General features: G+C 37.3%; 1 protein-coding gene across 3 annotated transcripts in view; it reads left to right on the forward strand.

Annotated features, from left to right (window-relative positions):
* LOC126161895 (X-linked interleukin-1 receptor accessory protein-like 2) overlaps positions 1-17,272 on the forward strand; it is a 125,040-nt gene that overhangs the window by 106,842 nt on the left and 926 nt on the right. For 2 of the 3 annotated variants that reach the window (XM_049918041.1, XM_049918042.1), the window contains 2 exons: positions 2,945-3,082; positions 5,785-5,945. In XM_049918041.1, the coding sequence (XP_049773998.1) occupies positions 2,945-3,082; positions 5,785-5,945 (299 nt within the window). The remainder of the gene's footprint in view (positions 1-2,944; positions 3,083-5,784; positions 5,946-17,272) is intronic. The other variant, XM_049918043.1, reaches the window with a different exon arrangement.

The following is a 17,272-nucleotide window of genomic DNA, read 5'->3' on the forward strand; positions in this document are numbered from 1 at the left end:
CAAAATTTTGCATCACATCAGTTACAAGAGTTCCGGAACCTGTACAGAAAATTGGAATAGATATCAACATAAACATCATTTCCGCCCTTTTTATTGCTCATGAAAACCACACGTTGCATGTTGTACCACCATACAGTGAAACCTTCGGAAGTGGTGGTCCAGATTCCTGTACACACAGGTACCTCTAATACCCAGTGGCATGTCCTCTTCCAGTGATGCATGCCTGTATTCATTGTGGCATACTATCCACAAGTTCACCAAGGCACTATCAGTCCAGATTGTCCCACTCCTCAACGGCGATTCGACGTAGATCCCTCAGAGTGGTTGGTGGGTCACATCATCCATAAACAAACCCTTTTCAATCCATCCTAGACATTTTTGACAGGGTTCATGTCTGGAGAACATGCTGGACACTCTAGTCGAGCAATGTCATTATTCTGAAGGAAGTCATTCACAAGATGTGGATGATGGTGGCGCGAACTGACATCCATGAAGATGAATGCCTCGTCAATATGCTGCCAATATGATTGCGCTTTCGGTCAGAGGATGGCATTCACGTATCGTACAGCCATTACAGCGCCTTCCATGACCACAAGTGGTGTACATCGGTCCCACATAATGCCACCCCAAAACAGTAGGGAACCTCCACCTCGCTGCACTTGCTGGATGGTGTGTCTAAGCATTGAGCCTGACCGAGTTGCCTCCAAACATGTCTCTGATGATTGTCTGGTTGAAGGCATATGCAACACTCATTGGTGAAGAGAACGTGATGCCAGTCCTGAGCGGTCCATTCGGCATGTTGTTGGACCCACCTGTACTGTTCTGCATGGTGTTTTGGTTGCAAAGATGGACCTTACCATGGACATCGGGAGTGAAGTTGTGCATCATGCAGCCTTTTGCACACAGTTTGAGTCAAACACAATGTCCTGTGGCTGCACGAAAAGCATCATTCAACACGGTGGCATTCCTGTCAGGGTTTCTCTGATCCATAATCCTTAGATAGTGGTATTCACTGCAGTAGTTGACCTTGTGTGGCCTTAGTGAGGCATGTCATCGACAGTTCCTGTCTCTCTGTATCTTCTCCATGTCCAAACAACATCGCTTTGGTTCAGTCGAGATGCCTGGACACTTCCCTTGTTGAGAGCCCTTCTTGCCACAAAGGAACAATGTGGATGTGATCGAACTGCGGTATGGACCGTCTAGACGTGGTTGAACTACAGACAACACAAGCCATGTACCTCCTTCCAGATGGAATGACTGGAACTGATCTGCTGTCGGACCCCCTCTGTCTAAAAGACACTGCTCATGCATAGTTGTTTACATCTTTGGACAGGTTTAGTGACATATCTGAACAGTCAAAGTGACGGCAGGTTTAGTGGCATCTCTGAACAGTCAAAGGGACTATCTCGGTGATACAATATCCAAAGTCAACGTCTATCTTCAGGAGATCTGTTTTTTGTTTTGTGTATTCTTCATGATATATTGTGCTTTTACAGTTTGCTTATTCTGTTATAGCACATAGTTTTTTTCTTCTTTCTACATCACCGTTTTTCCTAAATATTTAAATTTGCTATGATTTTGAAGTACTATTCTCCTACTGTATTTACAAGTGGTGAGTTAGTTAACATAACTTCTGTTTTTCCAAAGCATATTCTGAGACCAATTTTCTGCACTATTTAACATGTTCAGTTTCCTTATTATTATTGGAAGAAGACCAAGATCACGAACAAATTTCAGACAGTTAAAATTTGTGGTGACTTTGGATTTTCCAGTTTTGAAGTTCTCTGGGTTACCTTGTATTATTGCCAATTTGGTGTATTGATGTAATGAGCAACAGAAACTGAGTCATGACATCTTCTGGCAACCATGAAGGAATGTTTGCATTAATGTGCTCCTGTGTGGATTTATTACGAAATTCATGTGTTAACAATGTGAGGCCTTATGGTGCAATCTACTTAATTTTCAGTGCACTAAATGGGAGTTGTTTACATCTTTGGACAGGTTTAGTGACATCTCTGAACAGTCAAAGGGACTGATGCCAGAACTTCTTCAGTTACAAATCAAATTTAGTACCTTGGCCTACCATTATAATCTTCAATTTTAGTGCTAATATGATCAGATGAGCAAGTAAATTGATGATTTTGAGCCACTGGTTGATTAAACGAACAAAATTCTTGAAATGTATGTCTGTTTTTACATTCCCCAGATTAGATATTACATTCAAATTCATTAAGCACTCTCATATAGCTGTCCTTAGATTTCTTTCTGGCTACATTCAGCTTTTGTTTATCAGCAAGATTTCAGTTTTATGTGAATCTCTTTAACACTTCTCAACTTAAATTCTGAGTCATTCAGATAAAGACTAATCATTATTACTACGTTGTCAGTCATGTTGCCAGTATAATCACCCACATCATGGATTTGAATCTGTGTATTCGTCCCTCTTTCTTTCTCCCTCCCTTCCCATCCCTCTCCCTCTCCCTCCCTCATTCCTCCCCCTCTCCCCCTCCCTCCCTCTCTCTCTCTCTCTCTCTCTCTCTCTCTCTCTCACACACACACACACACACACACACACACACACACACACACACACAAAGAAATGCACGAACATTTTCTTTTATGTTACTATATCTAATACTGACAAAAGTGATAAAGGTTAATACTGAAAATAAGCCGATTTAGAATTTTAATCTTTCTGTAGCTAGTACCACTCACACCCTCTTAGTGAATGACAATCTAAAGTAGTGTTTGAGTTAATAAGAAATTTCTTTTGATATGCAGTAATTTTAATTATGTATTGTTTTCCCTAAAGAGTAATGTACAGCACGTATAGCTCTTTTTTGTTAAAACTGTTTACATATGTATGTAGGAATGGTAAAATGGGTATTAGTCAGTTTTTTATGATTGTACTTTTATCATCACTGATAATGGTTGTATATTTCAGATGACAAGGAATATGATGTATTCATCTGCTATGATGAACAAGATTCTGATTTTGCACTAGATGTTTTAGTTGCTACACTGGAGACTTCATATGGTTACAAATGCTTTGCTTTTCAGCGTGACAGTCTAGCTGGTGACTGTAAGTAGCAAGTGTATTTATAGATATTAGCAGGCCTATATTTTAAAATATGAACACAATAATTTTAATCACATATGTTTCATAATCACCGAATGCTAAATGTCACGTGACATAAATATACGCATAAGACTCGCTAAGTGGCAAAAATTTATTCTTTGTTGTCCGTAATAAACGATAACCATCTTTTTCGTAGTTGATAAAATTTGTGGACCAAGACAAAAGGCCATACCAAATGACCAGAGAAAGACTTGTCAAGTAACCTTACATGGAAAAGAAAAAAATGACAAAATTGTATACATTAAAAATGGGCCATTCTTTGCCTGTAATGAAAGAGGCTTCAAAATTGTACAACATTGGATACAAGTGGTTTTGTCAACAGAAAAAACAGGTGCTGGAAAAGAGAGAAATACGAAGTGTAGAGTCATTTATTCTAGAATGAATGCTCAACTATGAGTTATTTCACTCTTTGATATAATATATAAATATGTTTTTTGTCAATATAATAACTACAGTAACACACAAATTATGTTAATGTGTGTCGATGAAAGACCATTGCTTCAGCAGGAATGAAGAAGAAATAGAGAGAGAGAGAGAAACATTTTGAAGAGAAATGTCATGAAGTATTTTGGGGGATGCACAAAACACAGGACAGAATGAAATTCAAATTAAAAACATGTTGCTTTATAATAGCCTGTTGATTGATCTCCTGGTCAGTTCTTGAGGTAGAAACCACATATTTCAAATACAGCTTCTTCAGAAACAAGCCCTATTGCTGTTTTTGTGTTTGAGGAGTGATGAATGAGCAAAGAGCAAATATATGTAGTAACAGTTCTTATTTCAAATACACAGTTTGCTATTACTATTGCTGTTTCTAGTCACAGAACCCCAACACTGAAAAATATGCTTGCATTTTGTAGCATTTCCAGCCCTGTGCAACCTGCCTACCACTTACTGCTTATATTATGCCCTATTCTTCCTTCAGGTTACTTAATTCAGCCTGACTGCATCTTTTTTTGAAGGTTCATAGTTGATTCATTTGTTATCAGAGTTAGTGTGATGTTTAGAGTGAAATTGTTAGGTATGTTTCTCCTGTATAACAACTTAGAAATATTTTATGATATTAACTGAAAAGCAACATTCGCTCTAATGTAATTTCACTTTCATTGCCACGTGTGTGCTGCTGACCTCCCTATGAAGAAGAATGTCCATTGTGGTGCAGTTACTTTTGAATGACAGTAAAGGAGCTATTAGTATAAACTGTCTCAGTATGTCATTTTAACTACAAGCTGCCATTAATAATTGTCTCATTATTTTATTATTAGATGCCAATGGCATGCTAAAATTATTGTAAGTAAATAATGTAATTAGTAAGAAAACCAGTACTTTGAAAAAGTTGGTACTTGTCTAGCTATTCAATTACTTTTTAACAGATACTGCCACTTCATAGTTTTGTGGCATATAAATTATGATGTTTCTCTTTCATTTTATTATTCAAAATGTTTTTCAAGACATTTCATTTGGAATTAATCCAACAGTAAATGTTTCTAAAATTCCTAAATTGTTACTATTTTTTAGATTAAATAGCAGTTGCAGTTGCATTATTGTTTGTCTGCCTTCACATTGTACATGAATCACCAACCAATGATGGTTCATTCTCATTTACATAAATACATTTTAATGAGAATACTTTAATATTTTAAATACCGAATACAATATGCCATCCCATAATTTGCCTACTGTTTTAGTCCAGTTAGGATTTAATGCAAGGAAATATTTCGAAGTAAGCTATTAAGAAGATTTACATTAATAAATAATTTAAGGAGGTAAAAGGTCTACAAGTAAAAAAATGCTGAATTGTCAATAAAAAACTGAGAATTTTGCTACCTTTCAGATTAATCAGAGCGTGCGCGCGCATGTGTGCACACACACATACATCTATGTGATACAAAGCTGGGTTTGTTGGGTAGGATCCAGATGGAACGTGCTGTGAAGCAGCCTTTGAAATCCAACACCAGACTCTGAATTACATATGTAGGAGGTGCCCTAGAAACATATCCTTCAATTGCATAATCCTCCTGATCTCGTTCTCTGCTAACCCGCACTCCATACTCATCTCAGATTTGCACAATGCCTGTAACTTCTCATCCTGCTCCCTACACCCTCTTCTCTATAGTCTCCCTCTTGCTTCGTTCTATCTTCTTCCAACACCCATCCCCCAAAATGCACTCCTCCATGTCATCATATCTTGTGCAAAACTCCTCCTGCCTGCAAGTAGAACGAGTTTACTACCAAGTGCAACATTCCTATTCCAAGCACCTGCTACCTCTCCCTCCCAGCCACCCACCACATTTCCCCAACCCTTCCTCCCTCCCTCTCTCTGCTTTCCTCTCTTCCTATGTGCACTCAACCCAACACAACCCTTCACCTTAGTTGTGTTGCAGTAATGGTACAATGTTGTGAGCCAGGACAATGTAGCTGTACAGGTGTGTGTATGTGTGTGTGAATTTTTGTGGGAGGAGGGGGCAGGGGGGATGGGAGGGGTGTAAATTCTAGCTCTGAAGAAGCATTCACCTGAAAGCTAGCCAAGTTCTCATCTTGTTCATGTGACGATCGGTGACTTAGCACCTCAACTTATTTGGTGATTTCTTACCAAGGTCTTTCCATAACCATGAGAAAATTTACATTATTTTTATTTGTTACAGTGATCCCTGAGACATATGCAAATGCTGTCAAAAAGAGTCGCAGATTTCTTATGGTACTATCACCAGCACTTGCGGCAAACAACTGGTGCATTTATGCCCTTTATATTGCAATAGAAGCATTACTTAATCTCCATTCTAAAATAATTTGCGTAGAACTGCAGGTAAGTAGGTAAGTGATGAGATAGCCTACCATATTCTCACAGAATTTAGATTTTCTGCATGACAATAGACCTAGATTGAAGGCACAAACTTGACTGCCATTTATTGAAGAAGTAATAGGTTAAAAGTCAATATTCACACTTAATCTTTCATTAGTATGAGTCTACGTATCATAACTATCATGTAACAAATCTTGTTCATGGAATACTCACCAAAAATTCCTCTTTAAAAAGTGATTTCTTATTGTGAGCCCTGTTCTTGACTTACAGATTAGTAAAGTGTGGTACAATGCTGCCATGCCTCAGATATTTTCTGCCATACATATGGAATTGCAAATGTGACTTGACATTGTGCTATTTGGGTGAAGTTGTTACCTGCTACTGATTGTTGACAGCTGAACATAAGTTCACTTCATCTCTATCAAATTTCCTGAAATACAGGGTGTTTCAAGGTCCCATCAACAAACTTCGAGTGACAGTATGTTGCACACAGAGAATTTTTTTAAAGATTATATTGAAAATACATCTTTTTGTCTCAGTGTTTCTGAACAGTGGTCATCAGTGAGACAAAGAGTTGTTCTGTTCCTAAACCTGGACTGTGCCTTGTCATTTGTCTGTAAATGGTTCATTCAGGATCCATTTAGGATTAAAACTGTTTTAACTTCTCAGGTCTAGTTATATTCTATGATGAGGTCAGGGGAAGAATAGATGATGTCCATACACAGTACCCTTGATGCAGATTAACAATACCTATGAGAAAAGAAGTTGCCATCATGAATATATTGGCAGTGGAAGGCATGATGTGTCAGCCACAGTTCATGTAATCATCTGGAGGGTATTGCAGGATTACAGTCTACACATATACCACCTTCAGAAAATGCAAATACAAGAACTATCCAATTTTGCATCCCATATAGAATTTTTTTCACTGGTGTCATCATCAAAATGCCATTCACATACAGACATGTTATTCACAGATGAGGCTTGTCTTATGCCTGCCAGTTATTTTAATGATCAGTTTCCTGACTTACTTGAACATATATCATTGCCTAAAAGATTACATCCATGACAACATACAGTGTGTGGTGGAGAGTATTTCCTGCCTTCCTGTTCCTTGTATGAATAGTTCATGTGTAGAATGAGTGTCAGTAAGGGTCCAGGGAGTTAAAAAATTTCTCTGATTTTACCAACATGACATTTTAAAAGATTTATGTGGGAGGAAGTAGCATGTGGCTTCACTTTTCTTGAAAAGTGTGTGTTCTCAGAATTTCTTCATGACACATCTCCGTGGTGCTCATGCTCCTACTAAATCAGCCCATGACAAAACATATTGTTCCTCTCTGGACCATCTCTGTATTCTCTATTAACCCTACATGGTAACATCCCTAGACTAATGAGCAATACTCAAGAATCAGTCAAATGACGAATGTTTGTGTTATGATTGGCTCTCAGTTTCTGAAGATTCTTCCAATAGCTATTCATTAATAATGGGCCTTTCCACCTATTTGAGCATAATGTGTTACATTTGTTTATCCAGGTATTTCTATATTTTATTCCATATTTCAGGAATTACAACTTCACTATACACAACATCATTATATGTGAACATTCTCAGAACTTCTGCCATTATCCAGTGGACTATTTATATACATTATGAGCATTTGTGTTCTGTAACACTCTCTTGTAGTATGGCCAAGGTCACTTTCATATCTGCTTGTTTCTCTCCATTGATTGTGATGTGCTAAGTTTTAGGTGCTGGAAATCCTCAGTCCAATCAGATACCTGCTCTTATATTCAGTATTTTGTTCTCTAGTCAACAGTGTGGAACTGTATTGAACACATTCCGAAAGTCAAGGAATATGGCATGAAACTGGGTACCATTGTTTACTATTTTTTGGATCTCATACATGAACATAATGAGCTGAGTTTCACAATAGTGTTCGCAGAATCCATATTGATTCATACAGATAAGATTCTCAATCTCCAAAAAGGTACTAATGTGTGAGCATAAAATGGAGTATTAGGGTTAGGATTACATTTACATCTATACTCTGCAAGCCACTGTACAGTGCATGGCAGAGGTTACTTCACACCAATATAATAAATTTTCTCTCCTGTTCCATTTGCATGCTGCAGTAAGTGGAAATGCATCTATACACAACCTAATCTTCCTTGTCTTTGTCTCTTGATCTATATGTGAGAAATATAGTGGTGGCAGCACAACGGTTACACAGTCTTCTTTGAATACAAGTTCTATAAATTTGCTTAACATAATGATGTGGCAACTACATCATCTTTCTTCCAAAAATTCTCATTTCTGAGCATTTCTGTTACACTTAAATATGGGCTGTACTGACTTGCTATCATCCAAGCAGCTTATTTTTGAATTTGTTCAATGTCTGTTGTCATGCCTAGTTGATAATGACTCCAAATTCTGTAACAGTACTGTAGAAGTAGTTGTACTAGTGTTTTGTGTGTAATTTCTTTACAGGTGCGTTGCTCTTTCCCACACCAATCCGAACCTTCCCTAATACTAATTTAATGTGAACATCACATTCCATATTGCTTCATGGTATTACCTCTAAATACTTATAAAGGGTGATAAAAGTAGCCTGTGTCAGCACAAAAGAAATGCAGTGAAATTACAAAAATTAAGAGAAAAAAAGAACTTACCATTTATTTACAATGAAAAATACAGTAAAAAATATGTTTATAGAAGATGCTGAAAGTGAACCCCTGGAACATCAATACACAGCTGCACACATCTAAGCATATTCAGATACACTTGGTGTAAAGTTCACATATCGTTGGCGGCAACTTTATGGCTGACGTCTTTCAGTTCTTGTATTGTATGTGGATTTCTTTCATAGACTATGTTCTTCTAGTGGCCCCACAGGAAAAAATAACATGTTGTTAGATCCAACGAATCTGGTACCCATAAATGTTTGCTGACAGTTCGTCCCTCAATGAGGAAGACATCAAGAACTCATTTCAGGAATACCTCAGATGTGTGGCATGTTGTCCATCTTGCTGGAGGAAGCAGTATCGCCATTCATATTCAGTGAGATGAGCAGAAAATGTATCAAAATTTTCCATATGTGCAACAGAGTTGAGGGTAGTGTCAAAAAATATCGGTCTAATGATGCATGTTCTTGTTCCACCACACTAAATGCCAACATTTTTTTCATCATATAGTGGTTGCTGACATGCTATGTTAGGGTTCTCTGTTGCCCAGTATCTTTATGTTCTACAGGTATGAACTCTCATGACCAGAAAGATGAAACACGCTTCATCACTCATGATGTAATGAAAAGGGTCTAACAAACCATCATTTATGTTATTCAAAAGCCAAGAGTAGTAATCTACACTTTTCTGACTGTCACCCTGCTGTAACTGCTGCACAACAATCACACGATATCACTTCAAATTAAGACTTTTCAATAACCATTGGCAACTCCTCATACTTATACGATCCTTTTGGGCCAATTTACCTGTAGACTCTTTGGGTTCTGAATAATTCTGTGGTGAATGTCTGCAATAACTTCTGGTGTGTGAACTAAAGGAATTCTCTGTTGTTTTCAATTTTTGCACACATCCATAGATGCCCCAGTTTTTATACAGACTCTGTATTGCTCTATTTGTTGGTAGTCTACTATCTGGATAACTGACCCCAAACATTTCATGTTTCCTTAACTGAACCTGTTTTTACATATGCTTCCACAATTTCAATTCTTTCTTCTATCGAGAAAGTCATTTTTCAGACCGCAGAGATAAATGTCTAACTTCACTGATGAAATAAACTGAAATGTTTACAGAAGAATGCTAAGAATTGATTATTGCACAAAACTGTTAATTGTAGTAGCCGTTTATTTCAAAAGTCAAAATATTGCATTCGCATTAAGGGAAGGTGAGCTACTTTTAACTGCACCATCCTGTACAATGCAAAATGCTCGATACATTCACTGCTGATTATGTGATCATAACTGGGTACGTTTGGTTTCTTTCTCTTTCAGATAAACATTATCTTATATTTATCCACAACTAAAAAGAGGTGGCACTCATTGCACCAAGTGGAAATTTTGTCCAACTCTCTCTGCATATCCTACAATCATCCAAATACCTGTAAAATATTCATTTTCATTGAACATTCACCATCCAGTGAAGCATACTAGGTTCTATTAGTCAAATATTCATTGAGCCAGTCACATATTTGCGAAGATACTATGTATGATCATATCATTGTTAGTAGCTGAGAATGCGCTTGGATGTTGAACATATTTCATAAATCTAAGAATACAGGCTTGCAAGATGTGTGTGAATAAAGCAAGCTGTGTTTTCCTGAATCTGTGCTTATTCTTTGAGAGAGGCTTGTCCTACAGGAACATTGTAATGTGTGTGCATAGAATAAGCTGCAGGATCTTTCTATGGATGGACATCAGTGATATTTGTCTCTAATTAAATGCATTTGATCTTTTATACTTTTTGTAAACACGAGTGACCTACACTCATTTCTGTCTGTCTCAACACAAGATGGATCCATGAGAGACTGAGTGGAAGTTTTGGACCCCCTCATTCTGTCATCTGAAAAGTCCACCTGTTGTCACTTAGTGGATGTCCAGTTGGGGTACTGATGTACAAATTCCAGCCTTCGTTGCCAATGAACAGCAGTCAGCATGGATGCATGTACCATGCTCCTGCTGTCGCAGTGCATAAACATCAATGCTGGAAATGACTTGATTGATCTGTACGGTCAGTTGCTCAACATTTGCACAACGCCACAGACATCATTCCCCCTTGTCATTTATAGCCCATGGTACAACAACGTTGCCTTGGAGCCACGATAGCACAATTTTGCCATGCACAGCGTACTTTAACCACTGTGGCATGCTAAAAATTTTCAAGCATAGCCATTTTGGAAATGCTTCCATCCTTGGCCTGAAAGTCAATAATCATGTCCTTTTGGACGTCAGATCAATCATTCCATTCCCACATGCGTTTCACTGCTAATGTTGCCAGCTGCTGTCTGTGAGTGGTTATTGTTCGCTGTCGACAAACATAGGCAGTGGTCACATCAATGTGACTGGACCATGTACAAATGCACTTTTTCCCCAATATTTGGCCACAAAAAATTAACAAGCAGCTTTACCTGCGTGGCCATGCAAATAACAGTACATATTCACATCAAAGAAACTTCAGCTATAGTATTCATTTCTTAGCTCAAAATGGAGTAATGATACTGCTAATGTTTGGAAATTAACCATTGTTTATGAGGTAACAATGTAACCCTCTTTGATTGTTCAATGTTATTATACTCACAGTTCTCATATTTCATGTGAAAGGGTAGACACAATTTTTCCCTAACACAAGGGGGAAATTTAGTTTGCACCAGTGTGTGTTAACCTTGCAAGTAAAACGTCAACAGACTCCAGAATTTGGTGCAGTTATGATGCAAACTTCAAACTCGAGGTTACTTGTTACATGAAAAGTGCATCTCATAAAGAAAATGGCAAAAATTATGGTTTGGACCAATCTAATGCATGGTATTGATTGCATCTGAAATGAGCTGCACACTGCAAGGAGGTCTTACAGAGGGTTAAATGCCAGGAAATATTCTGAACTAAGTTCAAGGCTGTGGCTTGGATGGTAGCTAAACACTTTGGGAGATGAGTAATAACAATACCGATAGTGATGAATCATAACACAGACAGAGTTCTGGAGGAGTATCAGTTGGCTCACAGATTAACACTTAGATATGGCCCCCGTACCCAACAAAATACTTCATTAGCACAGAGACTGATATGAAATTTTGCAGAGAAGCTCACCAACTTCTTTTGTAGCTGAGCAATACAACAGTGAGTTATAAATGGAACAACAATACCAGAAAAGAAAGTTGCTACTCATCATATAGCAGAGATGCTGAGTCGCGATAGGCACAACAAAAAGATTCCACAATTAATTACTAGGAACAACTGGAGATGAGAAACAAAGAATTCCCGTTATGTTAGATGTTACTGCAGATGTAAAACTTTGCCCAAGGAAACTTTCCCCAAGGGGTTAGTGATCCATTGCCAATAAAAAAAGACTGGATGGCAACAGAATTAATGATGGACTGCCTAGCTACTGTTTCAAATCATAGCCTTGTTGCACTATTCAATAAGAGAGCTATGTCAGTGCTGGATGCCTTTAAAGGTCACCTCACACCTGAATAAAAGAGTGAATGCAGATCTAATTTTTGATACCTACAGTATGACATCAAAATTGTGAGGGCTTGATGCTGTTATGAACAAGCTATTTAAAGACTGTCCATAAAAACATAACTGCAATCACTGAACCTTACATGTGATTGGATTCTCATCATCAAAAGGTTTGATACTGGTAATGAAGTTAATAGCGACACCTGTGAAGACTATGATTATAAGGCTGGTATTTGTATGTAATTTATCTACATTACAACATAAATACGTGATCAAATGTGACCATATTGTGAACAGTTTTTGTAAAAGTCTCATGTGACATGATGTTTTTCCTTGGAGTTTTCCTCTGTTCCCCCTCAATATTAAAGGTGCAGCTTACACTCAGGTGTGCCTTATATGCAAGCCAATGCAGTAAAAGTTACCAGTTCATCCTTTAAGTAACCTGGTAGTGACTGTTTTTCTCAGTTCACTTTAGACCTCACTAGACATAATGGTTTTCCTTGTTGCCATAAACACTCGTTCTCATAGACAGTCTACTCTATAATTGTGATATATGTTCCATGTGTTGTCACATATTCCCCAAATCTCTACTCTGGAATTCTCGAACTTCCAGTCCCTACTAGGATGTGGGGGTGACAGTTGTGTATGACACAGCCGAGGTCTGCAACTCCTCTGTGAATACTCTGGCAGTTGACAACTAATATTCTCACTCTCCAATCAGTTGAAATAATTTGTTTAACTGATGCTGGTGTTTCCATTGGGTCTCAAGAGTTTCATCTAAAATATATACACACACATATTCTACACAAACCCTGACATACCATAGGATTTGGCTGTTTGGTTGTCACAACACATCTGTTATTGTTACCACACAAGCACTCTTGGTGTACTACAATGTCAAGCAAAAAATCTCCCTTCCCTTAACAGGAACAAAATCTTAAGTTATTAATCCTCACTCCTAAAAGCAAGTCTCTGAATGCTGTATAGTTATTGCGTTTAAGTCTCTGAGAGTTATAAAGCCATGTGGTGCAATTTTAGTGTCACATTAGCCATTGATATTTGTCTTCAAATTTTGGCTCTTCATTTCAGACTTGTTCATATCTATTAATAGTAGCAGCTTGATTATAGCTGACTGAAATCAATATCTTTTATCTTGACAAATTAAAATTTTTCTTTCTCAGTTATTTCAGAGAGATAAGACACAAAAATACTGTTGTTGGCCATCATACTCTGTAACTACAATTTCAAACACTTTGTGACGAAAGGAAAATTTGCTTGAGAAAACTATAAAATTGCAGAAAGACAGAATTGCTTGCCAGTACTTACCTTCAATAGCAAAAATGCTAAGTACTGCCAATAGACACATATAAAAGTAATGGTACCTATTGAATCCTAGTTTTCCGAAGTGAGAAAGGAAATACCAGTTCTTTCTACTTTTATGTTTCTAATGGCCAGGGTTAGTTTAAAGTCTGAGTGACACAAGCCACCACATGGGGTGCCGAGCTCAGAGGAGCACCAGAAGTACCACAACGGTAAGATTTCTATACAAGACATATCACAGTTAGTATCAGCCACTTGGGATGTATAGCTACACAGTGTGCTTCACAATTAGTAGTGGGAAAAGGGGATGGAAAAATGTTCTTGAATTGGCCATACTAATGGCAGTACTTAAGAGTTTTGCCTTGTGGAGTTAAGAATGCTGAAATGTTGATGTGATCAAAGAACAAAAAGTTTGGTTTTGATCTTAGATGGATGGGTTCAAGCACTTCTGAGAGACACTGTTAGGAGTACCACTTCCGAATAATGAGTTCCTGAGAGCTAACTGCTACATATTTTATTGTTCTTTATTGTAGACACAAGACATATTAAATTCAGCTGATACAAATGAGGATCTATAAAGATGCAGCAAATATATCATGTAAAAAGAGAATACAGATATCTAAAAAATGAGATTGTAAAAAAGTACAAACTGGTAAACACAGAATGACTGTAGGAAAGATATCTACATCTACCTACATACTCAGAAATATACTGTGAATTGCGTGACAGAGGGTAGTTAACATGATACCACATGCTAGGGTTTCTTCCCATCTTTATCACATATGGTGCATGCGAAGACTGATTCTTTAAAAGTCTCTGTGCATGCTGTAATTACAGTAGTCTAATTTCATCTTCACAGTCACTCCAAATTCAGTTAAAGTAATTAATGACTCCAGGACAAACATTTTTAACAATAATTGATAAGAGACAAATTGGGATGAAATTTTTAACTAACCAAATGCTGACAAAAAGTTTAATCTACTCCATGATAAACTTATATTGTTATTTGGAAATAGCTTTCCTTATAAACTAATCAACAAGGACATTAAACAGTTATGTAAAAAACATAGATCACTAGAGAAATTCAACTATCTTGTGAAAGGAAAAGGGAAATTTATATGTTGCAAGAATATGTACATTATGTCAGAATGCAGTCACTCTGTCAACATACTTAACTTCATTTGGAATGTAGTGAAATGAGATACTGCAACTTCATTTGGAATGTAGTGAAATGAGATACTGCAACAGGCCACAGACCTAGGATAATATCACTACTGATTTAAATGGAAGGGAATGATCAGTCAGGAAGCAGGTCTGTTTAATAATACTATAGGTACGAGTGATGCAATACTGCGAGAAGAATTTGGCACAGTACTGACAAACCTCACTAGAAACCAGACACCTGAAGTTGAAAACATTTCATCAGAAATATTAAAATCTTTGGGAAGACTAACTGTTTCACCTCATGCACAGGATATATAAGACAGGTGAAATACCCTCCGACTTCAAGAATATATTAATCTCCATATCTAAGAAGCCAGATGAATTACCAAACATCACATTAATAAGATGTGGTTGCCAAATTATAACATGAATAGTCTACAGAAGAATAGAATGACTGATAGAAGCTAATCTGGTAGAAAGTAAGTTCGGTTTTGTGGAAATGTGTCAATATGTGATGCAATATAGACCCTTCAGTTTATTTAGAAAATAGGCTGAAGAAAGACGAACTCACATTTATAACATTTGTAGATTTATAAAAAGATTTTGGCAATGTTGACTGGAAGACACTGTCTGATATTCTGAAATCATCTGGGATAAAATATAGTGAGTGAAAAGTTACCTACAAATTATGCAGAAACTAGACTGCAATTATAAGAGTTGATAGATATTGAAGGATGGCAGTAGTCGAGAATGGAGTGAGGCGAGGTGTAGAGCGCATACTGTTTTTTTGACTACATTGATCACTGCTCAGTACTTCAGTGTCCCACTTCATTGCACTTCCTGATGATTCTCTCAAATTTCAGTCTATTGCCATGATTACTAAATTGTGATCTGAGTCTACTCTTGTTCCTAGTAAGTTTTACAATCCAAAATCTGACTTTGGGAGCTCTGGCTCACCATGATGTAATCTGCCTGTTATCTTTCTGTGTCCCTGGCCTTTTCAAAGTATATCTTTTCCTCTTGCAATATTTTAACTATGTATTGTCAAAACTGACTGAAATTTATTGCAGAACTCAATGATTCTTTCTCCCTCAGATCTGTCTTTTATTTCTCTCTATATTACAGCATTTAGTTTAGCGTGATTGTTAGACTTTCATCTCTGCTTACATGCTGAATTACCTATTTATTTTCCTCATATATTCTCTGTCTCCTGCTTGTGATGTTGGAATATTGATACAAGATGTAGTTGTTGGTGTTGGTTTGGTTTTGATTATGATGAGTATAATCCTGCAGCAGAACTGTTCACATTACCTCACTCTTTGCCCTACCCTCCTACTTACAACGAATCCTACTCTTGTTACACCATTTTCTGGTGCTGTTGATATCATCCTATATTCAACTGACCATGTATCTATTTTTTTCCATTTCACTTCACTGGCATAAAATGGATGTATTTTGCAGTAGTTATGCACAGAGATAAAGCCGTGTGCTCAGGACAGACTGGTATAGAGGGTGACATCAATCCAGTCTTGAGACTGAAGACTTCAATAACAATATAGTGAATGTAAACACCTACCATTCTCATCTTAGACAGAACAGGATTTTCAGACCACCTGTTTTACCATTTCTTTGGAACATCACAGTAAGAAAGATAAGTTTTATCATCCATGTTATTCACACAAAGAGCTGGAGTACTTTCAAAATTTCTGAGCGGTTCTTTCAGCCTAAGTCCAGATGAGATGTGTCATCTGCTTCTCTGTTAAGGAGTGTGGATTGGTAAAGAAGAAAACTTATTTACTTTAATGTGGTCTTTTTAACAGCCGAGGTATGTATTCAGACAGCCTTTCTAATAGTAGGAGATGTGTATTCCAGCGGGTCCAGGGATGTCTTTTCCTGGTGCAAGACACACTTTGCTCTTCCTTCCTACTTTCTGTTTTGCAACTACATTCACTTCAGTAACCTTTCCAATGATACAGTGCAGCTCTGTTGTAGTGGCCGCCACTGGAGTTTGTTGAGCATCTCTGTGACACTCTCATGTTTCATAAATGGTCACATGATTAAATGTGCTGCTCTTCATTGGATCTACTGGTAGTCCTATTTGGTAAGGATCCCAGAGTGATAAAAAATACCCCAGAATCAGTTGAGAAAGTGTTTTGTAAGCCACTTTTTTCCTGGATGAGTTAAATTCCCTTTAGATTCTTACAATGACTCTCAGCCTGGCATCTCATTTTCCTACAATTAGTATTATGTAATCACACCACTTCAGGTAGGTACAGATGATTACACCTAGGTCTTTTATGGTTGTTACTGTTTCCAGTAAGCTTTCACCAAAAGTGCAATCGAACAGTAATGGATCTCTTTTCCTATTTGCACACAATATGTTGCATTTATTTACACTCATGGACAACTGCCAGTCTCTACATCAGTCATCATTCCCCTACATGTCTTCCTATTTTTGCTACAGTCTTCTGGTGTTGCATCCTTTCTACAGTTTCACAATATGTACAATATACAATATAATATACAGCCTCTTCCAAGATATGAAAATAATTCCTTAGACATCAACCAACTATTAGTTGTCATCAAAAACTGTAGTTTGAAACTATTCAACACTCTTTTTTTTTCTTTTGTGGTGGCATGTATTGCTCCTGA

This window comes from Schistocerca cancellata, chromosome 2 (assembly GCF_023864275.1).
Source record: "Schistocerca cancellata isolate TAMUIC-IGC-003103 chromosome 2, iqSchCanc2.1, whole genome shotgun sequence".
NCBI lineage: Eukaryota > Metazoa > Arthropoda > Insecta > Orthoptera > Acrididae > Schistocerca > Schistocerca cancellata.